We start from the raw sequence: 25,286 nt of genomic DNA, 5'->3' as shown, positions 1-25,286 counted from the left end.
CGGAGAAGGGAGGCAATGCAGCTCTCCGCCTGGCAATTCCATCTGGCGAACAAGCTTAAAAAGCGCGGTACTCTTCAGTCATAACAAAACATATTTCAACCACAAGCGACGTGCATACCGCGCATACTATGAAGTATTCTCATATGCGAACTGGTTTCGAAGGCAGCGTCGCTGCCGACCCAAGCGCCGCCTTTGTTTACAAACATGGCGCTTTCCTTGTGACGAAACCGTACAGCCGGGCGCGTGCGATTGTCGCCCACTCAAGAAACACCACGCAACGCGCACCGTCTACCTCTTTCCTCGTTTCTTTCCCTTTCCCTTACGGCGTGGTCGGCGTTTCTACCTCTGTGAAACTCATTACTTCATCCGGCGGTTCAAGGAAGGACGCATGATAGCCGCCCTGCTCGGAGTGCGCGTCGGGGATCCTCAAGACGATCCGCGGATCCTTCGACAACCTCCGGCAGGACTGCGTGCATCGCGTGCACCTGCTTACCAACCGCAAGGTACGTTTGGGCACGGCAGACACCACTACGAGCCGTCATTGACGAACGGTGAGCTTGAACGACACTTGGGCTGCAGTTCAGGTTTCTTCTCACGGTATCGACACAGCGACGGTCAGTGAGCGTCAGCACGCCGAGCGTCGTACTAAACTGAGGGATTACGGTGATGATACCGAACTGCCCAATTAGGTGATGATACCAGAATGAGAGATAGGCTGATGGTACGTACCAAATAGCGTACAAGTAGGCTGATGATACCAAGCTGAGCGATTAGGCTGATGGTACCAAACAGGGATTAGGCTCATGATACCAAACTGAGCGATTAAGCTGATGGTATCACACAGGGATTAGGCTGATGATACCAAGCCGAGGGATTAGGCTATGGTACCAAACAGATATTAGGCTCATGATACTAAGCTGAGCGATTAGGCTGATGGTACCAAACAGGAATTAGGCTGATGATACCAAGCTTAGCGATAAGGCCTATGGCACCAAACAGGGATTAGGCTGATGATACAAGCTGAGCGATTAGGCTAATGGTACGAAACAGGAATTAGGCTGATGATACCAAGCTGAGCGATTAGGCTGATGGTACCAAACAGGAATTAGGCTGATGATACCAAGCTGAGCGATTAAGCTGATGGTACCAAACAGGGATTAGTCTGATGATACCAAGCCGAGGGATTAGGTTTATGAAACCAAACAGGGATTAGGCTCATGATACTAAGCTGAGCGATTAGGCTGATGGTACCAAACAGGAATTAGGTTGATGATACCAAGCTGAGCGATTAGGCCGATAGTACCAAACAGGGATGAGGATGATGATACCAAGTTGAGGGATTGGTACCAAGCTACCAAACTCAGGGCCTAGGCTGATGATACCGAACTCAGGGATTAGGCTTATGGTACCAGGTTGAAGGGTTAGGTTGTTACCAAATTGAGAGATAGGCTGATGGCAGCAAACAGGGATTAGGCTGATGATACCAAACTGAGGGATCAGGCTGATGATATCAAACTCAGGGATTAGGCTGATGGTACGAAATTGCGGAATTAGGCTGACGATACCAAACTGAGGAATTGGGCTGATGATGTTGCTGGTCGGTGGTGTCGGAGAAGTAACTCTCCACTCTCTCGATAACCAAGCTTTACCGAGGATGAAATTTTAGGACAGGTCATAACTCCAGAGCTGCCCGTCTACTAGCGAAGCACGAATGAGTCGACTATATCGCAGAACGCGTGGAACGAGTTGCTTCCACATGCTGCTCACTCGTCAAGTCAATCAGGGTTTACGTCGTTCGGTCAAATTTGCTACACTCCGCACTTTGTCAGGCATCTTTTACGGAACACGCGGCGCGAGATTTTTTTTTTAGCTATGTTACAGCCTCCGCATGCAATCAAACGAGTTTGCCGCGCATGTGACCTTCGTCGTGCTCTCTCCATTTCAGTTTCTCTCTCAACCGTCTGGCCGAAAGGCCTTTCTCCTCCGCATTTCGAGGTCAGGCAGGCGAGTCGTGGACTACGTCAGGTCCGGTTCCCGCCAGATGTTTCTGTTTGCTTCCCGCTTTTTTTTCCCCTCTCCGACGTAATTACAGGGGCGCTTGCGTGCGCTTCACGATGTGATCGTGACGTTGCTGTCGTCTCCAAGACGCCTCATGGTGCATCGCGGTACGCGTGAAACACAACCAAAGACAAAAGTCCCGCTGTGGGATGTTTCGTTATAGACTTAGCATCACGTCTGATGCTGAGTTCGTCGATATTGACAGCTACGGAACGTCCCATAGAGAAAGATAAATAATAATATTGAGAAAAGGTCTACTTCCCGTAGAGATAGATAATTAACTTCATTGAGAAAAAGGTCTGGAGAATTCTTGACGATCAGATGGCTGAGGTCCTCAATACGCAACTCCAGTGGCCCGAGCTGCTTCACGAACCTGGTCGACGAGCTTTGGCTGATCTTCCAAGGACCTAATTAACATAAATTCGAAACATCTAACCTGCGGTTCAGAGAGCGAGCGATGTCAGTGCACGTTAAAGGTCCCCACGTGGTCGAAATTATTCCGGAGCCCTCCACTACGTCACCTCTTTCTTCTTTCGTTCCCTCCTTTATCCCAGTTCCCTTAAGGCGCGGATCAGGTGTCCGCCGATATGTGACAGATACTATGCAATTTCCTTTCCCCCAAAACAAATTGAATTTAAAATTCATTCATTAATTTAGAGCGCGAACACACAGCAGGTGTTGCTCACAACTAGCACGAAAATGGCTTTCTTCAGCCCCTGAAATGCCCCGTAATCGTTGGGCACCTCATGTACACTCGGTACGCATTGAAGCTGTAGGAAAAGCTAAGACAGCCTGCACGCGGCATTTATTTGACAACAACCCTAAAATAGTCTTTAAAAATGTTTTTTTAAGGGAGGTAATCTCAACTCCTTTGCGCCACCGTCTGTCTTTCGGTGGTTGTCGATCACTTTGCCACTAACGAGTGTGCGTTGAAATAATCAGGCGCCAGCTGACTTCGGAAGGTGATATGAAGTACAGTCTCGGTCCCGAACGCGTCGTCCTGCATTAACGGTCGGTTGGCCGGACATTTCAAAGATGTGGCTACCATATTTTGTTCATAAGCAAATGAACGGTACTGCCGGACATTTTGTCATTGTTCATGCAGTATCGCGGTTTACATACAGTGTTCTAGCTTCATGCCACCAACACCTAGTGTAAGACTTCAGCACTCAAAACTGCCACGGCTATGTCCGAGTAATTGCACACGTAGCAGTACGCGTTGGGGATTTGATGAAGCCGGTAGGGCGACCCGTGGCTGATGTGGTACTGCAGTCACAGCTGTGAAAGCTCCTATACCCCCGCTGACCACGGATTACCGACGGTAGCGCCAATTCCTCCTTCGGTTACGCTCCTAGCAGGCGAGGACGGAATAACGGCTTCAGCTAAGGTTTCTCAAAATAGCTGGGCCGGAAGTGGCTCGCGCTTTCCTCCCCCTGGTTCGATATCTTATGATGCCTGCGGTCAGCGGCTTACATAATTAATTGGAAATAAATTTACTTCCCGAAAATTCAGGCCACTAGCTTTAACTAAACACCCCTGACAGCAGCTTAACCACAGTCAATAACAGCTCAAGCTGGTTTTCTTTTATCATTTACGGTCTATATGCCCCCATCACCTCTCTCTAGTTTTTCCCAGAAGCTCGGGAGTCTCATCCCTTCTCTGTACAGCAGATCGGCCGACCTGTCCTTCGGGTTTTAGCGTTATCTCGCACTACAGACAGCAAACACCAACTACCCTAACTTGTTTCTGCAGTTAACAGACCACCGCCAATTGGCGCCTCGGTCGGTCGCGTAATAGCGCTAGTGCAGCCCCCATGCACATGGCACAGTTACGTCTTGCATCTCCTCCTTTTTTGGTCCTCTTTGCAGTACTGTCGTCCGGCAAGGCCTGGTGCACGCGGTACGCGGAGTACAAGGGGACCCTGGTGTAATTCTTCGCCCAACCCGAAAATGAGCCCTCCAGCCATGCTTTCACCTGTCCTCTCATTGGCCTCTATGCTATTGCTACTTCCGGTTGGCACCAATGCATTTCCGGCTAAGTTCGGCATGTACTCGGTCCGCAACAATTCTATCTGCGCCGCGGTGGTACACACCGGCGCCAACTCCTCGGAAACTGAACTCGGCGAAACTCCGAACTCTAAGGATATCTTTGGCAACGCCGAGAAGCTGCCGCTGTCAAAGTGCCGTCACCCGCACGACTTCGTAATTGTCCAGGAAGGACGTTACGCGCTCCTGTCGAAAACAGACGTCTTGGCTTCGTTTATCGGACGAAACTATAGCTACACGTTCTGTGTGAACAGCAAGCAGACGATCGACTTTTCGTGTTACAGGGTTAGCGACCGGAACGGCGTGACGTACTTTGTGGCGCCGACCGACTACGACCGAGTGCTCATTCGCGGCCCCGTCGGCTTCTACAAATGTCCGCAGACCTACGAATCGCTCTACGACGACCAGCTGTCTTTGATTCGTGACGAGCGCCAGTGCGCCACCTTCCTGACAGTGTCCAGCTACGGCGTGCGAACTGACACCGGCGACTGCGTACTCCTGTACCGCTACGCACTGTTCAAGGACTACCCCGAAGTGTGGAACGGGTGTCAGCGTTACTCTGTCGGTGTCAACGGGAACGCCTCCTACGACTGCCGATTCCGCGCAGCTGCCGAGCCTTGGAACTACCCGACGCGGGAGGAGGTCTCGCGATGCGCCGAATACGCCATCCGGGTGGAGTGCAGCTCGGTGAAGTTCGATTCAGAAGCCGATTCGCGCTATTTTTACGCTGGACACGGCATGGGGGAGATGACACAGAACAAGATCGACAGGGACAGCTGCCAAGCGCTCGGCGTGGAAGGCTTCGTCACCGTTGGCTCCTACTCACGAGCAGCGACTATCGGAGGTTGTGGCATTCTTCTGGCTGTGGTCGCGGTGGCAGTGCGCGTCATGTGCCGTATGTACTTGTGTAGTTTGTGCAGGCGCGAACCAGTTCCTTATAGACATTTTAGCAACGCACTATAAAATTTAAGTTAGAAAAGAACGCCAAACAAAAAGATGAATAAAATAGCACGACGTTTCGGAACTTCCTCCGTCCCTTCATCTGATGTGACTGCGGGCGAGTTGCAGCTTGCCTTTTTAAGCCCTCGTTTTTTGTAGTCTTCGGGTCACTGACCGTAGACCACGTATGAAGAGGGGGGAAGAGCTCCCAGAGAACGGGAAATCAATCTTGTGGTCACATGTCTCGCGGTGTTGCGCCACCGCGATTCGATCCCTGTTCATTTGTTTGACATCCGCTTTGTGCTGCCAACTCACTCGGTCCCACGCCTAATAAAGGAACCGAGTAGTTTCTAAAATGGCCTGTTTCTATTTTCACTTTTTGGTTGGTGGCTTTTTATTAAATTTCCTTTCCCAACCAGACACCTTTGCAGAATGTTTTCTTTCGGACGCTGTAAAATGTATATAGACAGATGTTAATAGAACCCATTAAGAAATTCTTGAGTGCATATATTTAGTTCTATACTTCTGGTTTGGTTTATCGGGGTTTAACGTCCCAAAGCGACTGAGGCTATGAGGGACGCCGTAGTGAAAGGCTCCGGAAATTTCGACCACCTGGGGTTCTTTAACCTGCATTGACATCGCACAGCACACGGGCTTCTAAGAATCTCGCCTCGATCTAAATTCGACCGCCGCGGCCGGGATCGAACCCGCGTCTTTCGGGCCGGCAGGCGAGCGCCATAACCACTCAGCCACCGCAGCGGCTAGTTCTATACTTCTTAGTAAAAACCTATTGACACTCTTCCGACGGTTGGCCACAGTCAGTCATCCAAAAGAATCATGTTCATATAAAGCTTTTACAGTTCCTACCGTCCACCGAACGACGCCCTATCTACTGTCTTTCGACCATTTCTTATGGGCATTGAATTGAACTGTGTTCATACATTCTTTGTACTCCATACAATCTACCTACCGACTGTTGCAGAGGGTTTCTAACAACAATGTATGAAATATGAAACAGAATTCTTATAACGCTGTAGAAGCACTTCATGGAACCTGTATTGTACGATATGTAATAAGAACGGTCGAAGCTTACGGCACTGTTTCGAATTAGTTCTAAAAACAATGTAACACTAATTGCAGTTCGTGGAAATTATACTATAAAATGCTCAACTAGAACGGCAAAAGTGAAATACACACCATACAAGCGCTGATGTCTTGTTAGTGCGCACTAGAAAATCAGGTATAGTCTTCATTTTTCCTTTAAAAACAACTCGCAAGGTTTTCTTGGGCTGTAAAGTGTACCGAAAGATCATATAATGTTGTGTTGTGTTTAAACGTCTTATGTGGTATGACAAAAAATATCCTGCAAACAGCACTATTAGTGTTGTAGTCAAGCATGAAAGAAATAAGAAATGCCGAACACAATTTGCACAGTTAAATAATCACTTTATTTCGCCCGTACAACTTTTGCACCCGGCAAGGGTAGTGGATGCTTGCACTTGATGGCATTTCCTCGAACGATTGTACCATATATAATGGTACGCGGACTACAGGGAAGCACAGTTGATTTGAGAACATACACGTAATTTACATTCTATTAGTGGAAACCTCAGCTGTCATAAGGGCATTGCAGAATCCGGCTGTTGAAGAGCCTTATGCAAAAATACTGGAAAATTTATATAGCAACTGCACAGCTACCATAGTCCTCAATAAAGCCAGCAATAGAATTCCAATAAGGAAGGGCATCAGGCAAGGAGATACGATCTCGCCAATGCTATTCACTGCCTGTTAACGGGAGGTATTCCGAGGCCTGAATTGGGAACAGTTGGGGATAATAGTTAATAGAGAATACCTAAATAATCTGCGATTCGCTGATGACATTGCACTGTTAAGTCACTCACGAGATGAATCGCAAAGCATGATCAATGATTTAGACCGGCAGAGCAATAAGGTGGGTCTAAAAATTAACATGCATAACACCAAAGAAATGTTCAACATCCCAACAAGGGAACAGCCGTTCACAATTGGAAGCGAGGTGCTGGAAGTAGTAAAGGAATACGTCTACTTCGGGCAGGTAGTGACAGCTGATCCATCCGGATTAAGAGAGGGAGATAACTAGAAGGATAAGAATGGGGTGGAGCGCATATGGCAAGTTCTCTAAGATCATGAATAACGGTTTATGAATATCCCTCAAGAGAAAAGTGTACAACAGCTGTATCTTGCCGGTACTCACCTACGGGGTAGAAACGTACAGGCTAACGAAACGGGTTCAGCTTAAGTTAAGGACAACGCAGCGAGCCATGGAAAGAAAAATGATACGTGTAACGTTAAGAGACCGGAAGCGGGCAGAGTGGGGGAGGGAACAAACGCGGGTTAATGACATCCTAGTCGAAATCAAGAGGAAGAAATGGGCTTGGGCAGGGCGTGTGATGCGAAGGCATAACAACCGCTTGTCCTTGGGGGTAACGGAGTGGGTTCCAAGAGACGGCAAGCGTAGCAGGTGGCGGCAGAAGGTTAGGTGGGCGGATGAGATTAAGAAGTTCGCAGGCATAGAGTCGGCCGCAGCTGGCAAAGCACCTGGTTAATTGGATAGACATAGGAGAGGCCTTTGCCCTGCAGTGGGTGTATTCAGGCTGATGATGATTATGATGATGATGATGAATTAACTATGTTAGATCTGGGATCAAAATCACCTCTCGAAGGAAGTAATTTTTAAGAAGTAAATAGCAGCACACAATCTCAGCCTACTTACTACCTTCAAGATATCTTGTGTGGGCCTTTTCCTAGGAACAGCTTTTTATCTCCGCATACATTGCAATAAATAGGAAACCAACCATCACACTAATATATATTTACTGATAAGATGCCCATAACCTCTCTTTTGCGCTCATTGGTTTGTACAGCATGGCTTCAAGCACAAAGCAGTACATTCTAAAAATCCTTAGTGGACACAAAGTGACTTTTATTTTAGTTTTCTCTTTCTTTTCTAATTTCCTGACTTCCTTGCTAATTTAGTGACTTCCTTGCTTTAATAATCATTTGACTTCTTTTAAACTTATTCCTTTACTACGGTGCCATTTGCTTCCTATATTGCTATGTGCTTAATGATGCCAACGAAGGCGGAACCTGCCATGGACGCTAATAGACTGCGCAGTGAAGTTGAAGCATTTCATAGCAGTCTTTTTCAATGACCTGTACAAAACTATGAAACAACAGAGAGCGGCGTGCTGACAGCAGCAGTCCTTCCGGGAAGATCAGTTTTCGCGTAGGCTCGGACTGAACGCACATTACGGCGCAGCACCAAAAGCAAAGAGCGGAATGTGGCATCCGGTTGTCTAAACACGGAAAACCGAACACCAAGCGTAGAAGGGTCAGGGTTCGGGCTAGTGGGTAATCAGCATGAGGATTCATAGCGCACAGAATACACAGGACACAACACAAGCGCTTGTGTTGTGTCCTGTGTATTCTGTGCGCTATGAATCCTCCCACCAAGCGTAATTGCATGAATGTTGCAATGATGCGCTGCAGCTCCGCTTCGGAAGCGGCACTCGTTTGAGTAAGACGTGGCAACTGCAAAAAGTATAGAGGTCAAGTTTACGACCTAACTGAATGACGACTTCGGTCAACTTCAAACTCACGCGTGACTTTGAGGTCTGATGTGCTGACCTCACTCACAAAATTTCGAGCCGTCGGCGACCTCACTTCAACCTCACCTCACGACGAGAGGTTGAGGTTATTTCGAGGTTGAAATCGACCTCATGAGGTCGAAACCTCATGAGGCTGCCCACCTCTGGGCATGTCACGTGAAAGCGAAACTTCTTAATGTGCAGTGCGTCGTTCCGTTGTCAGCGTGCTTTTGAGACGGCCGCGACTTGGCAGTGGAGTGTCATAATCCAGTTGTGTTTCGCGCTGCAAGTTGCGTACACAAGTTTTCGGCTTCTCAACTTACCATTTCGCCGATTCCTCCGCTTACGCCGAAGGGAAACGTGCTTTCTTCAAAAATAAGCTCCGTCGAAAGAAGTGGCCCGACACTGGCAACCCTTTGCACCGTTGCATCTACCCCGACTTACACGTGGTGCAGGCCTTACGCTTTTGGTGATAGACCAGATGACATATCGAACTTAAGTGCAGACTTGCATGTACAAACTGTGTCATTAGGCGCAGTAATAAGAAGGCTATTAGTACGAAATCTGTGCGCTGATAGTGCACTACCCAACATGGCGATGCAAATACGTGTTCATACCTCGTATAATGCCCTGCTTTGCTCGTGCTAGATAGTAAGTCGCCAATGATGGATAGGAACCGCGATAGAGGCCGCTCAAGGAGTATATGAACGATAGTAAAAACTGGATAGCAATTGTCTATCGAAAATTTTCACTCTGTTAAAAAATTGTGCATTTCCATTTTGCAGAAATCTCCACATTGATTCCACACTTTTTTTTAGATAAGTTCTTCGTCTGACTGTGTTCAAATTACTCAGGCTCGTCTTAGAAATGTGAGGATGGGTATCCTATGTAATTTGCACATGCTGCTGTTACATTACAAATATATTGTTTTCTTCGTATATTTTCACGGGTGCTTTGCATATTGTATTAGAGAATGCTTGAAGAACACTGGTACATTCTTTTCATCCAGCATGACATGACTTATTCATGGTGCTCATCACAAAATGAACGAGGGCGGAAAGGGCCTCAGGTTTGTTGCCAATGAGTCGACAAGAGGACTTGTCTTCATTTGGGCTAAGACAAGTCCTCTTGTCGAAGCGCTCGCAAGCACTCTGATGCTCCGCCCTCCTTTATTCACTTTGTTTTGTCAAAAACCCATCTAACAGCCCTCTCTCTACCATGGGCTTAATGTGATCAACCATGAATTGATCTATGCGCAGATGTGCAACCTGATATTAAGGATTAGTCTTTTTTGTGTGGAGTTCATGCCCTGAAGCTGTGTTGTAGCTGCAAGAGATGCCTCACTGAACAGCTGTCTCAGATTGGTGTCCCCTTCTAGGGTATTTAACACGGTCGCTCAGCACATGGATATTTTTGCATTTTGGCCCCATTGAAATGTGGATTCTACAGCAGGGATAACACTGTCGACTCACATTAAGCAGCTGCATGCTACAGCCTCTGTGCCGCAGCAGCCAGTTAAGAAGTATTTGCCTTTAAAACTCTAGCGCAGCATTTTAAGCAATTAAGGTGAACGCAACCTGGAAGGTGCACTTTATGGCTTTGATGATGTCTGTACTCTTGTGCATATATTACCACAGTGATCTCTGGTTTCTGTTCTGTGTGTACATGGGCTTGGATTCTATCTTGTACTACTAGCAGGGCGTCGTGTGTAACAGGCGGGAGCAAGATTTATTGTCAGAGAGTGCGATGTGCCCCCCCCTCCCCAATTCGGCCTTGATTTATATAGTGTAATGCGTATTTGTACATGCGCTTTCTGGCACTATTTTTCTAGTACTTATCTTTCACTCTGTACTATCATTTGGTTTCATAGCATGATTGCACACTGCGTATTTAGCTTCTGTGCTTATTTTTACCCTCTCTTCATGATACATATATGGGCCAGATTTTTAAGCTGCGTTAGCACCAAGGCATCCTACTTGCAGATGGTAGCTATAGATATTTTTGTTCTAAAATTATGTAATGTGTGCAGGTCACTCTTATGAACACACTTTGCTGTAGGACTGGAATATCTGTAGATGACAGCCTGCAATTAAGATTCACACTTAGCTGTTTTTTACTTGAAAGATAAGTTCTCCTTTGAATGTGAGGTACCAGTGTTTTGTGACATACTGTCAGTCTAACAGTACATTACAAATGTGTTCAGTGACTGCTTATGTTGGTCGAGAGTGCCTCAATTAATGTTCTCGACCAAAATGTATTTGTAGTGTTAATACATTAGTTTTACCACTGAAGATATCACACCCGACCGTTCTCGACAAAAGCAATTTTGAGCGGAAAACAGTTTATGAAGGCAATGTTTTTACATAATGATAGAAGTCAGTATAACAATCAATACATCCGCAGACCACCCAACGGCAGCTTTGCATTTTTGTTTTGCTATTAGCGTTTTTCCTATCGTCAAAAGCGCTTCCCATTGGTTTCAATCGCAGACTTAACTCTTTGATGCGATCGATACAAAATCGTTAAAAGAAAGATTTTGTTACACGTAAGAGGAATAGATCATTACCTTCAATATTTTCACGAGTATCTTACGATTTCTCAATATTCGAAATTCGGACCGCCGCGGTGGCTCAGTGGTTATGGCACTCGGCTGCTCACCCGAAAGACGCGGGCTCGATGCCGGCCGTGGCGGTTGAATTTTGATCCAGGCGAAATTCTAGAGGCCCGTGTACTGCGCGATGTCAATGCACGTTGAAGATCTCCAGGTGGTCGAAATTTTCAAAGCCCTTCACTTTTCGCTTTTTAACGTCGCCTTGGGACGTTAAACCACCATAAACCAAACCAACCAATAAATATTCGAAATTTTAGTCCCAGAATGTTGGACATGGATCATCCAATGCAATGCCAGCGCGAAGACTTTCCAGAGATGTTCAGCACACTCATCAGGCTAGAGCCAGCACAAAACAGGTACCTCAGCTTAGAACTAGGGGGAAAATAAGCTACGTTGCATGCGCCTTGCATGTGATGAGATGCATGAGACAAATAGAACAAACTGGCTCAGCAGGGCTATCCCAAGACGTCCCACACAGGGCTTGGAAAGCTGTTGTGTTCTGCAAAAGTTGTACGTGCACATCGTGCTTAAAGATTTTACGTAAACAAACGCACTAGGTGAACTGCGAGCTAGCACTCCGGTGTGCCCCAAGTTATATTTTCATGAAGGTCTTGTTTTAAATGTGCTACAGAAGGTACACGTATATAAAGATAAAAACTTTGTTGCAGTGTAGCGGTAGGGCTCAGCGCACATTTGACATGCGTATATATGTATTAGCGCGTGCATCAGTTCAAGTACTAATTATTTTCACACCTGCACTTGGGAGCAAGTTTATTCTTGTCAACCGCAACTTTCTCACCAATAGCATACCGGCATTGAAAAGACGCATTTTGTTGCTTTTTAATTAACGCAATGTGACACACGTCAGTAGCGTAAAATATCGACGCACAAATCGGCCGCGAATAATCTGGATCAAATGCGCCGTTGTGAGTCGATGCCAGCAGGCAAAGCGCAAGACGAACAGGGACCACGCCGTCACCACGATGTTGAAGCGTTTCGTGGAAGAAGATATCTCTAGACGGCGCCGCTCGCCGCTATACCCCCACACCCCCTTCTCAACTCCCCGGAAACACACACCTACGCACAGACCTGCATCCATAGGCCATGAACCTTTTCCGAAGTCTGGCCGAGAAAGAATATCGATAGAGAGGTTTAGCATACCGGAGACATATTAGCGGAGACGTATACCGGGTTACCAAAATCCGGCTGCGCACGCGGAGTGGCATGGGTGTGACCAGGTGGGGCTACGGTTTCATCCTTGGCTTTGGTTTTGAAGAGACATTTTTGCACCCAAAGCCATCAGCCTGTTCGTAAGCCCACCTCTTCTAGGGCAGCTGTTTCAAAAGCTGGCAATTCGAGGTTTTTCGTGGCACGGAAGAGAATTTCCGGGGCGCGTGTGACCTCTGTCATTGGCCACTCAGATATACCCGCGGCTTACCAGGTTCTGTGGAAAGCAACCCGACCATTGGATAGTTGTCGACAGGACCTCGCCATTGGCTGGCACTGACTGCTATATGCAACCACTCGTGAAGTGAATCGCCGGGCTCTGTTGACACCAGGCAATCGGGCTCGCCCACTGCATGTCAAGGGGAGGCCCAGCCACCATCTACACCATGACCGAGTCGCTCATACAGAAGCAGAGCCGATTTCAGCTGTCCTGCCTGCCACATCTTCAGTGCTTCTCTCTTACGTCCCTAAGGGTAAACAGTTAGGAACACACGAAAACAAAAGTTTTCAACGCAGTTTTAACGAGATAGCGTTAAAAGCCTCGTCAACCAGAAAATACAGTGTCAGCGTAGGCGGCGGGAGTTGTGAGCGATATTGTACGGGCATGACTCTGGCCGATGTTCCCAAGAGAGCAACCTAGAAGGCAGGTGGGCCACGTAGGTCACGTGATCTTGTGGCGCTATCACAAACATCCCACTGGATAGTAAGCAAACTGTTTACCGTGGCATGAGGCAGTTGAATTATTCACCGGCCTCTCGGGAAGGGCAAACTGGTTTCCAGCACTTAACCGCTGCACCACTGCGCCAGGAAGGGTATGAGGATTCCCAGGAATATATTAATGTTAAGTAGATAATCACTAATTATGCGTATATGGGCATTAACCCGTTAACTATTGCGTCATACCCGTCAGCCGGAGCTGAAGTGTTCCTTCTAATTTTTTGTCTCAGCCGTGAACGGCAGGCTAGATGGCTGCACCCTGCCTGGCATAACATGTAGTTTATCACGGCAGCTCGAAAAAAGAAACAAGCAAGTTCTGTATTATTTTTGGCAGCATTTGTGCTTTACCTCATCCAACCCTCTGTGTTTTTCAAATGGGAATCTCACTCCAGCCGCAAGTCATTCGATGACAGCTAAGGCACTTCCTCAACGCTGCAGATTGCGTGTCATCCTCTTCGTGCCATCTTCGCCCTAGTTAGCGTGTCACAACTATACAATTAACGCCAACTAGAGGAACCTTCTTCATCAGTTCAGTGCTGTAACTACATTATTACATTGTCAGTCGCACGTTAACTGTATGGTATAATTAGGGCCCTTCGATTTCGGGTAAAATCGAGTTGCACTCTGAACAGGTTTATTTTTTTTTAATCGGGTTAAACCAGGTGTCTAGGCGAAAATAAGCTTTCTATACGTAACTTTGATTTGCTGTCCACAAAGCTGAAGAGACCACGCAAAATTTAACGACTTCTTGTGAGTATTCCAGAGTGTGTTTTCAGTCCTATGGTGGCTTTAAGCTCATTTTAGTGCTTTTTATTTGAGGTGGTGTTTAATTTGAGAACAAGTTTGAACAGTACGTTCTGAAAGGGAGAATTTAAAACACGGATGCTGACCAATCATATTCGCATCGCTGTATCATGTACTACGCTACTGACGCCCTGCTTTAAAGCTCTTTTATGTTCTAGAGGATCACTGCGACGTTGAATTCATTTTGTCGCAGTGTACAAAAGTGGGCAGGTTTTGCGCGGACGCGGGAGTGGTTCGCGGGAGATGGTTATGTACGCGGGCAAAATGACTGCAAAAATGAGAAAAAAAAAGAAGTGTCTGTTCTTGGTAAAAAAACTTTCTCGCAACCTGCCAGCTCGATATATGTTGTTTGCTAAACTATGTGCCTGAAGTACACAACTTTATGCCCCACATGAAAATGACCACTTATAATAAATTCACTTCGGCTGAAATGCATGACCCGATAAAACCCGAATTATGGAACTGCTTGCAGAATAGCCAAATTTGCGCCATTATTGTAGCCGGAAAGATATCACCCGATTTTAATCTCCCGAATCCACGAAAAAAATAAAACGCAGGGAAGAAGGGTCCTAGGTATAATGTGGGTTTGTCCCCGCACCAGACAAGTGTCCTTGTATACGGTTGGTTCAATCTTATCTCCAAAACAACATCGAGGCAGAAATAAACTGCAGACGATTGCCTTCTCTGCAATACCACGCTCTTGCTCGGTTTCATTTGATGAGCCAGCAAAGTTTCCCGCAATTGCAGTGCTGTTTGTTGCTGCCAACTTGGAGCGGAGAAGGGCGCCAATGCAGCTCTCCGCGTTGTAATTCATCTGGCGAACAAGTTTAAAAAGCGCGGAAGTATCCACAAGCGACGTGCATACCGTGCGTAAGTTGAAGTATTCGCAAACGTGATCTGGTTTCGAAGGCAGCGTCGCTGCCCCCGCGAGCCGGGCGCGTGAGATTGCCACCCAGCCAAGCAACACCAGGCAACGCGCACCATCTACCTCTTTCCTCGTTTCCTTCCCTTTCCCTTACGGCTTGGTCGCTGCGGCTACCTTTTTGAAACTCCTTACTTTACCTGGCGGTTCGAGGAAGGACACATCTTAGCCACTTTAGTCGGAGTGGGCTGCGTGCATCGCGTACGCCTGCTTACCAACCGCAAGGTACGTTTGGGCACGGCAGACACCACTACGAGCCGTCATTGCCGAACGATAAGCTTGGACGACACTTCGGCTGCAGTTCAGGTTTTTTCTCACGGTATCGACACAGCGACGGTCAGTGAGCGTCACCACGCCGAGCGTCGTTCTAAACTGAGGGATTAGGGTGATGATACCGAACTGCCCAATTAGGTGATGATACCAGAATGAGAGATAGGCTGATGGTACGTACCAAATAGCGTACAAATAGGCTGGTGATACCAAGCTGAGCGATTAGGCTGATGGTACCAAACAGCGATTAGGCTGATGATACCAAGCTGATGGATTGGGCTGATGGTACCAAATAGGAATTAGGCTGATGATAGCAAGCTGAGGGATTAGACTGATGTTAAAAAACAGGGATTAGGCTGATAATACCAAGCCGAGGGACTAGGCTGATGATACCAAGCTGAGCGATTAGACTGATGGTACAAAACAAGGATTAAGCTGATGGTACCAAACTGAAGGATTAGGTTGATAACAAAATGAGGGATTAGGCGGACGGTACCAAACAAGGATTAGGCTGACGACACCGAATTAACGGATTAGGGTGGTGATACCAAACTGGGGAATTCAGCCGATGATGTTGCTGGTCGATGGTGTTGAAGAAGTCGTAACTGTCCACTGTCTCGATAACCAAGCTTCACCGAGGGAATTTTAGGCCAGGCCATAACCCCAGAGCTGTCCGTCTACTCGCGAAGCATAAATGATTCGACGATATCGCAAAATGCGCGGAGCGGGTTGCTTCCACATGCTGCTCACTGCTCAAGTCAATCAGGGTTTACGTCGTTCAGTCAAATTTGCTGCACTCCGGACTTTGCCGTGCATCTTTTGTGGAACGGAGGCCGCGAGGCTGCCCCATGAAAACGAGTTTGCCGCGCATGTGTCCTCCGTCGTGCTCTCTCCATTTCAGTTTCTCAAACGTCCCGACGACAAGCCTTCGCAACCTATAGCTTACCCTATCTCATCCGCTTTTCGAGGTCAGGCAGGCCAGTCGCGGTGTACGTCAGGTCCAATTCTCGCCTGATGTTTCTCTCTTCTTTTGCTTTTTTTCTTCCTTCCAGACATAATTACAGGCCCGCTTGCGTGCGCTTTACGGTGCGATCGTGTAATTGGTGTCGTCTCTAATGTGCCTCATGGTGCGTCGCGGTACGCGTGAGAGCGCATCCGCTTTCAGCTGAGACGATAGAAAGTAATGAGTGAGGCCAAAAACATAAAAGTACGCCGTGGGATGTTTCGTTTTCGACTTCACATTTCGTCTGACCCAGAATTCTTCGATATTGCCAGTTACGAAACATACCATTGAGAGAACTAAAGAATAATGTTGAGAAAAGGTCGTCTTTCCGTAGCGATAGATAATAAACTTTTTTGAGGAACAGGTCTTGAGAGTTGCATCATGATAAGATGGGTGAGGTCCTCATTACACAACTCCAGTAGCCCGAGCTGCTTCGCGAACCTGATCGATGAGCTTTGGCTGATCTTCGAAGGATCTAATTAACCTAAAATAGACACATGCCCAACGCAGGGGCTGCGTTTTGGTGGAGGCGAAACGACAAGGCGCCCGTGTGCTGTGCGATGTCAATGCACGTTAAACACCCCCCAGGTGGTAGAAATTATACCAGAGCCCTCCACTACGGCACCTCTAATTCTTCCTTTCTTCTTTCACTCCCTCCTTTATCCGTTACCTTACGCCGTGGTTCAGCCGATATGTGAGACAGATACTGCGCCATTTCCTTTCCCCAAAAAGCAATTTTCATTTTCAGCCTGCGTTTTAGAGAGCGAGCGCGTGCAATGTAAGTGCACTTTAAAGTTCCCCAGGCTGTCGAAATTATTCTGGAGCCCTCCACTACGGCAGCTCTTTCTTCCTTTCATCTTTCACTCCCTCCTTTGTCCCTTTACGGCGCGGTTCAGTTGTCCGTCGATATGTGAGACAGATACTGTGCCATTTCCTTTCCCAAAAAAAAACAATTATAATTTTAATAGCCACTGGAATGCCCCGTAAACGTTGGACACCTCATGTACACTCGGTACGCATTGAAGCTGTAGGGAAGGCTAAGAGAGCATGTACGTGGCATTTATTTCGCAAGCACCCTAAAATAGTCTTTAAAAAGGTTTTTATTTTAAAGGAGGTCCTATCAACTCATTTGCGCCACCGTCTGTCTTTCGGTGGTTGTCGATCACTGTGCCACTAACGAGTGTGCGTTGAAATGATCAGGTGCCAGCTGACTTCGGAAGGTGATATGAAGTACAGACTCGGTCCCGAACACGCCGTCCTGCATTAACGGTCGGTTGGCCAGACATTTCAATGATGTGGCTACCATTTTTTGTTCATGCGCAAATGAACGGTTCTGTCTGGTATTTAGCATTGTTCATGCAGTTTCGCGGTTCTCAGTGTTCTAGCTTCACCTAGTGTCATACTTCAGCACTAAAAACTGCCACGGCTATGTCCGAGGAACTGCACACGTAGCAGTACGCGTTCAGGATATTGTGAAGCCGTCACGGCGACCCGTGGCTGATGTGGTACTGCAGTCAAAGCTGTGAAAGCTGCTATACTCCCCGTTGACCACGTATTAGAGACGCTAGCGCCAATTCCTCCCTCAGTGACGCTCCTAGCAGGCGAGGGCGGAATAACGGCGTCAGCAAAGGTTTCTCCAAATAGCTGGGACGGAAGTGGCTCGAACTTTCCTCCTCATGGTTCGGTATCTTATGCCAGCGGTAAGCGCCTTACGTAATTGGAAATAAATTTGCTTCTGGAAAATTCAGGCCGCTCGCTTTCACTACCCCCCCCCCCCCCCTAAAACAGCTTAACCACACTTAAGAACAGTTCAAGCTGTTTTTTTATTTTATTTTTTACTGTCTATACGCCCTCATCATCTCCCTCTGTTTTTTTTTCCGACGCGAGTCTCAACCTTTCTCTGTACAGCACCTGTCCTTTTATCGCGTTATCTCGCGCTACAGACAGCAAACACCAACTCTATGGACCTCCTTCACCCCGCGACGTCACGAAGATGCGGTGGCGCTGATGTTAGCAGCGACTTTCGCATGGTAGGCAAAACAGGTTCCGCTTGCCCGTGCCTACCGCAGCTGCCGCAGCTACCGGCGGCTGCTTCAAGCCTGTGCACTGCAGAAACAGCATGTATTGACCAGCTGCGTCACTGCTGGATCCGCGTAGTAGCATAAAAATATTAATTTAGCCTCGATAGGTTTCTCGCGCATAAATGCCGCATTCGGAAACTGGCTAACAGGCATGGGCCACGGTAGTAAAGCGCGAAGTCTGGGAGTCGATAGGCACTGACACTCAATGCACTTAATAGCATGCAAGTTACTGCGTTCATTCACCTGAACTTCAGGATAGTGGGCTGATAATTGCTCAAGGAAAAAAAAAAGACATATGCAGCTGCACACGTACTTATCACCTTGAGCCGGAGTGCACGGGGCGCCGACAGGTTCACTCGCCCCCAAGGAATGCGTTTTTTTGTTAATAGCACAGCACGTTTTAATGGCGCGTTTTATGTCATTTAATATTTACTTGAAACTGTTTCTTGATATGACGACGTAATTATTTCATTCGAGTAGAAAGAAGTCTGGTAAGTTGTGTCAATCTTGCGCGGTCGCGTTGGTGTGCTTAGAATAGCGTACCTTAAGTGTGCTAAACGCCATATGCTTTTTCATTGCATCATGCATGTGTCAAGTTTCATGAGGTAGTACATGATCGCGAAGCTTGTTTGGAACGAAGCAGCCGCAGGCGTGCTACTAACAGACACGTGGCGAGATTGAGAGGGGACGCGGCAATGAAAAGTGTTTTCGTTATTCATGCATGCGATATGTAACTAAACTTGGTGCAAATATGAAATTCCTACGCTAGTTTCAGCAATTCCTTTTATTTATAGCTATACCTGGTGCAGTTCTGGGTAATTATAATTAACACCGTCGTCAAGTCCCCCCAAGGTCTCAAATAATTGACTAGATAGTGCGCAGTTTTTTCATGCCAGCATGTACATAAAGCCTTGTTCTATACGATGACGCGATTAGTTCTTTTTCTATATGATCAGTACTTATGCATGCATAGTTACATGAAAACGTTTCTTACAAGAAATAACACAGTACTGCACGTGCAGGGAAAAAAAATCGAGAGATTTATTATGCTCCTCAACGTCTCAGGAATAGTTTGCGACAAATGGAATCATTTGATTTTCATGCGAATTAAGAAGGTGAGTGATCCAGTCGCAGAAAATGTGAGAGGTCACAAAACGAACCTTAAAGTTTATTCCCTCGTTTATGGAATCTTCGCTTTCGCTTTGGTCAAAGAAATGCGGCACTGAAATCAAAGAAATTACCTCACAATTTTTGACGACCACACTTCTAAAAAGCGTAATTTATAAATTTGTACTCAATATTTTGCTATAATTTTTCGTCACGAAACTAGACTTCAGGGCTAGGAAAGAAAATAATTCTAGAAATCAAAACTTTTCACCAAATCGACCAGCTTAACAAGAGGACAAGTCGGCCTGGCTGGTGTGTGGTCATGCGGCTAAAAACAGCGCTAAGCGAGACAGGAGATCAGGGACACGACGCTGTCACCAGTTTTCGCACAGCGCGACACGTAGGTATGTCAGCAGACGATGAGCGCATGTCTGCTCCGACGAAACAAGGCCAGCACTTCCCCTCACTATTGTCCCGAAGTAAAATCATTCCGGCTAGTGCAGTGTGTCAAAACTTGTTTTATTCAATGCCTAGCGCATAAATAAACGGCAGGAACGCTTTCTACATGTTTACTACTAAACATATATACAATACAGTGGCAAACTATTTCTCTTTATAGGCCGCACGTGGCCAACGCGAGCTCGTGTACTTCAACAAATTACCAAGTTGGAAGCATCGACCATTGCTATGATTCGCAGAAACTGGAAACGCGCCTACAAGCCTTGAAAACCCGCGCTCAACACCTATCCGCGACGCCACTCCCCGACCTTTTGCCTACCACGAGCTCGCTAGCGACTGCAGCGCCACCTCGTTTGTTTACAAACATGGAGGAGGTCCATAGCAAACATCAACTCTACAGTTAACAGACCACCGCCAACTGGCGCCTCGGTCGGTCGCGTAATAGCGCTAATGCAGCCCCCATGCACATGGCACGGTTACGTCCTGCATCTCCTCCTTTTTCGGTCCTCTTTACAGTTCTGTCGTCCGGCAAGGCCTGGTGCACGCGGTCCACGGAGTACAAGGGGACCCTGGTGGAGTTCTTCGCCCAACCCGAAAATGAGCCCTCGAGCCGTGCTTTCACCTGTCCTCTCATTGGCCTCTATGCTATTGCTACTTCCGGCGGGAACCAATGCATTTCCGGCTAAGTTCGGCATCTACTCGGTCCGCAACACTTCCATCTGTGCCGCGCTTGTACACACCGGCGCCAACTCCTCGGAAACTGAACTCGGCGAAACTCCGGACCCTAAGGCCATGTTTAGCAACGCCGAGAAGTTGCCGCTCTCGGAGTGCCGTCATCCGTACAACTTCGTAATTGTACAGGAGGGACGTTACGAGCTCTTAGCGAAAACAGACGTCTTGGCTTTGCGTATCGGACGAAACTATAGCTACACGTTCTGTGTGAACAGCAAGCAGACGATCGACTTTTCGTGTTACAGGGTTAGCGACCGCAACGGCACGACGTATTTTGTGGCGCCGACTGACTACGACCGAGTGCTAATTCGCGGCCCCGTCGGCTTCTACAAATGTCCGCAGACCTACGAATCGCTCTACGACGACCAGCTGTCTCTCATTCGTGACGAGCGCCAGTGCGCCACCTTCCTGACAGTGTCCAGCTACGGCGTGCGAACTGACAGCGGTGACTGCATACTCCTGTATCGCTACGCACTGTTCAAGGACTACCCCGAAGTGTGGAACGGGTGTCAGCGTTACTCTGGCGGTGTCATCGGGAACGCCTCCTACGACTGCCGGTTCCACCAAGCTCCCGAGCCTTGGAACTACCCCACGCGGGAGGAGGTCTCGCGATGCGCCGAATACGCTACCCGGGGGGAGTGCAGCTGTGTGAAGTTTGATTCAAAAGCCGATGCGCGCTATTTTCACGTCGGACGCGGCATGGGGGAGATGACACAGAACAAGATGGACAGTGACAGCTGCCAAGCGCTCGGCGAGGAGGTCTTCCATGTGTTTGGCTCCTACTCACGAGCAGCGACTATCGTAGGTGGTGGCATTTGTCTGGTTGTGGTCGCGGTCGCCGTGCTCGTCATGTGCCCTATGTACTTGTGTAGTTTGCGCAGGCGTGAACCAGTTTAGACATTTTCGCAACTTCAGTTTTAGTTAGAAAAGAACGCCAAACAAAAAATGAGTAAAATATCACGACGTTTCGGAACTTGCTCAGTCCCTTTATCAGATGTGACTGCGGGCGAGTTGTAGCTTACCTTTTTAAGCCCTCGTTTTTTTAGTCTTCGGGTCACTGGCCGCAGACCACGGATGTAAGCGGGGGGAAGGGCTCCCAGAGAACGGGAAGTCAATCTTCTGGTCACATGCCTCGCAGTGTTCCGCCACCACGCTTCGATCCCTGTTCATTTGTTTGACATCCGCTGTCTGCTGCCAACTCAATCTGAGTCACATTTGATGAAGGAACCGAGTAGTTTCTGAAACGGCCTGTTTCTATTTTCATTTTTTGGTTAGCGTTCTTTTCTTAAATTTCTTTTCTCAACCATACAGACTATTGCAGAATCTTTTCTTTAGAACACTGTAAAATGTATATAGACAAATGTTAATATACCCCATTAAAGAATTGTTTAGTGCATGTATTTAGCTCTATACTTCTTAGTAAAAACCTATTGACAGTCTTCCCACGGCTGGCCACCGTCGTCCAAAAGAATCATGTTCATATAAAGTCTTTACAGTTCCTACCGTCCACCGAACGACGCCCTATCTACTGTCTTTCGACTATTTCCTATGGACATTGAATTGAACTGTGTTCATACATTCTTTGTGCTTCATACAATCGACATACCGACTGTTGCAAAAGGTTTCTAACAAAAATGTATGACATTATTAGAACTAGCATCCTTATAACGCTGTAGAAGCACTTCATGGAACCTCTATTGTAGGATATGTAATAACGGTAGAAGCTTACGGCACTGTTTGGAATTAGTTCTAAAAACAATGTAACACTAATTGCAGTTCGTGGAAATTATACCATAAAATGCTCAACTAGAACGACCAAAGTGAAATACACACCATGCAAGCGCTGATGTCTTTTTATTGCGCACTGGAAAAGCAGGTATAGTCTTCATTTATCCTTTAAAAACAACTCGCAAGGTTTTCTTAGTATGTAAAGTGTACCGAAAATTCATATAATGTTGTGTTGTGTTCAAATGTCTCATGTGGCATGACAAAGATATCCTGCACACAGCACTCTTAGTGTTGTAGTCAAGCATGAAAGAAATAAGAAATGCCGAACACAATTTGCACAGTTAAATAATCACTTTATTTCACCCGCACAACTTTTTGCACCCGGTAAGGGTAGTGAATGCTTGCACTTGATGGTATTTTCTCGAATGATTGTACCATATATAAGGGTACGTGGACTACAGGGGAAGCACACAGGCACTAACTACCGGTACTAAAAACCAGCACGGTTGATTTGAGAACATAACGCGTAATTTACATTCTATTGGTGGAAACCTCAGCTGTCATGCAGGCATTGCGGAATCGGGGTGTTGAGGAGCCTTATGCAAAAATACTGGAAGATTTTTATCGCAACAGCACAGCTACCATAGTCCTCCATAAAGTCAGCAATAAAATTCCAATAAGGAAGGGCATCAGGCAAGGAGATACGGTCTCGCCAATGCTATTCACCGCCTGTTTAAAGGGGGTATTCCGAGGCCTGAATTGGGAACAGTTGGGGATAAGAGTCAATGGAGAATACCTAAATAATCTGCGATTCGCTGATGACATTGCCTGGTTGAGTCACTCACGAGATGAATTGCAAAGCATGATCAATGATGTAGACGGGCAGAGCAAAACGGTGGGTCTAAAATTTAACATGCAGAAAACTTAAGTAATGTTCAACATCCTAACAAGGGAACAGCAGTTCACAATTCGAAGCGAGGTGCTGGAAGTGGCAAAGGAATACGTCTCCTTAGGGCAGGTAGTGACAGCTGATCCGGATCATGAGAGGGAAATAACTACAAGGATAAGAATGGAGTGGAGCGCATATGGCAGGTTCTCTCAGATCATGAATAACGGTTTATGAATATCCCTCAAGAGTAAAGTGTACAACAGCTGTATCTTGCCGGTACTCACCTACGGGGTAGAGACGTGCAGGCTAACGAAAAGGGTTCAGCCTAAGTTAAGGACAACGCAGCGAGCCAGGGAAAGGATAATGATATGTGTAACGTTAAGAGACCGCAAGCGGGAAGAGTGGGTGAGGGAACAAACGCGGGTTAATGACATCCTACTCGAAATCAAGAGGAAGAAATGGGCTTGGGCAGGGCGTGTGATGTGAAGGCAAGACAACCGCTTGTCCTTGGGGGTAACAGAGTGGGTTCGAAGAGACGGCAAGCGTAGCAGGAGGGGGCAAGAGGTTAGGTGAGCGGATGAGATTAAAAAGTTCGCAGGCATAGAATGGGCGCAGCTGGCAAAGCACCGGGTTAATTGGAGAGACATGGGAGAGGCCTTTGCCCTGCAGTGGGTGTAGTCAGGCTGATAATGATTATGATGATGATGAATTAACTATGTTAGATGTGGTATCAAAATCACCTCTCCAAGGAAGCAATTTTTAGCAAGTAAATATCAGGACAGAAGCTCAGCCTACTTACTGCCTTCAAGATATCTTATGTGGGCCTTTTCCTAGGAACAGACTTTCATCTCCTCATACATTGCAATAAATAGGAAACCAACTATCACACTAATATATATTTACTGAAAAGATGCCCATGTCCCTCACTTTTGGGCTGATTGGTTTGTACAGCATGGCTTCAAGCACACAGCAGTACATTCTAAAAATCCTTAGTGGACACAAAATGACTTCTGTTTCTTTAGTTTTTCTCTTTCTTTTCTGAGTTCCTCCTTGACTTCTTTGCTTTTATAATCATTTGCCTTCTTTTAAACTTATTCCTTTACTACTGTGTCATTTGTTGTTTATATTGCTATGTGCTTAAAATGCCAACGAAGGCGGAACTTGCCAAGGACGCTGATAGACTACGCAGTGAAGTTGAAGCATTGAGTGGCAGTCTTTTTCAATGACCTGTACAAAACTATGAAACAATAGAACGCTTTGGCTAAAGAGAAAAAAAAATCGCTCACAAAAACTGGTGGCTCGAACAACGAACAAAGTTTAATCATCATACCAAACTCATGAAGTCTAAAGCAGCTTTTTGTATCCATGTGATAATTAAAGCCCGGAATTACATTGACATACCTACCCTGCATATGTTGTATTTTTCTTCATACATAGCCACTTCATGTATTGTAGGTCATAGTAGGGCAACACATATAGCACTCATCTTTCTGCATTCACCACTTTTAAAATAAAGCGCTCGGTATCAAGCACCTTCAGCCATTACCGTGTATTTGTTCTTAATTTATATTGATCTCTAAACAATCTCCCATTATCGTTACGGCTTCTTCGTAGGTAGGAATCAATTACCTTTATAGCTCGAGCGTAATTATAATATCGCTCTTAGAAGATTGGAGTCTTTAAATCTGTACAATAATAACACTAGATTAGCTGAACAATGTAATCTGATATTCTCTAAGATGAAGACTAATTATGGAAATCAAACTGCATACATTTCAGGCATCTGTGTATGGATTTCGTTGCCATTCAGAATCGAATTGTGCCATAATCTGCATTCATTCACCACTCATTAAATGCTTACTTTCCATTCGGTTTCATTCCTTTGACTAGTGCCTATTTTCTGGCTTTTTATTTTCCTCGTTTGTACTATTTCGTTAGTTTTTCAGTAATTTATAACCATGCATTTCTTCTATAGGTTTATTTCCATTTGACGTTGTTTGTGTGTTTAGAAAATTTACTCTTGTCCTTTTCTCGTTAGAACTGTATTATAAATTTGCTATTTTGAACA

At 46.5% G+C, this 25,286-nt stretch overlaps 2 protein-coding genes across 2 annotated transcripts; both read left to right on the top strand.

Moving 5' to 3' along the window:
* Nucleotides 1-9: 9 nt before the first annotated feature.
* LOC144101832 (uncharacterized) lies at nucleotides 10-25,286 on the top strand. The gene is made up of 2 exons (XM_077635050.1): nucleotides 10-503; nucleotides 20,386-25,286. Exon 2 carries the CDS (start codon nucleotides 20,467-20,469, stop codon nucleotides 21,496-21,498), a length of 1,032 nt encoding a protein of 343 aa, XP_077491176.1. The 5' UTR covers nucleotides 10-503; nucleotides 20,386-20,466; the 3' UTR covers nucleotides 21,499-25,286.
* LOC144101831 (uncharacterized) lies at nucleotides 412-5,464 on the top strand. The gene is made up of 2 exons (XM_077635049.1): nucleotides 412-551; nucleotides 3,927-5,464. Exon 2 carries the CDS (start codon nucleotides 4,008-4,010, stop codon nucleotides 5,064-5,066), a length of 1,059 nt encoding a protein of 352 aa, XP_077491175.1. The 5' UTR covers nucleotides 412-551; nucleotides 3,927-4,007; the 3' UTR covers nucleotides 5,067-5,464.

The sequence above is a fragment of the Amblyomma americanum genome, chromosome 8 (assembly GCF_052857255.1).
Source record: "Amblyomma americanum isolate KBUSLIRL-KWMA chromosome 8, ASM5285725v1, whole genome shotgun sequence".
NCBI lineage: Eukaryota > Metazoa > Arthropoda > Arachnida > Ixodida > Ixodidae > Amblyomma > Amblyomma americanum.
This window is presented reverse-complemented; position numbering and strand designations above follow the sequence as displayed.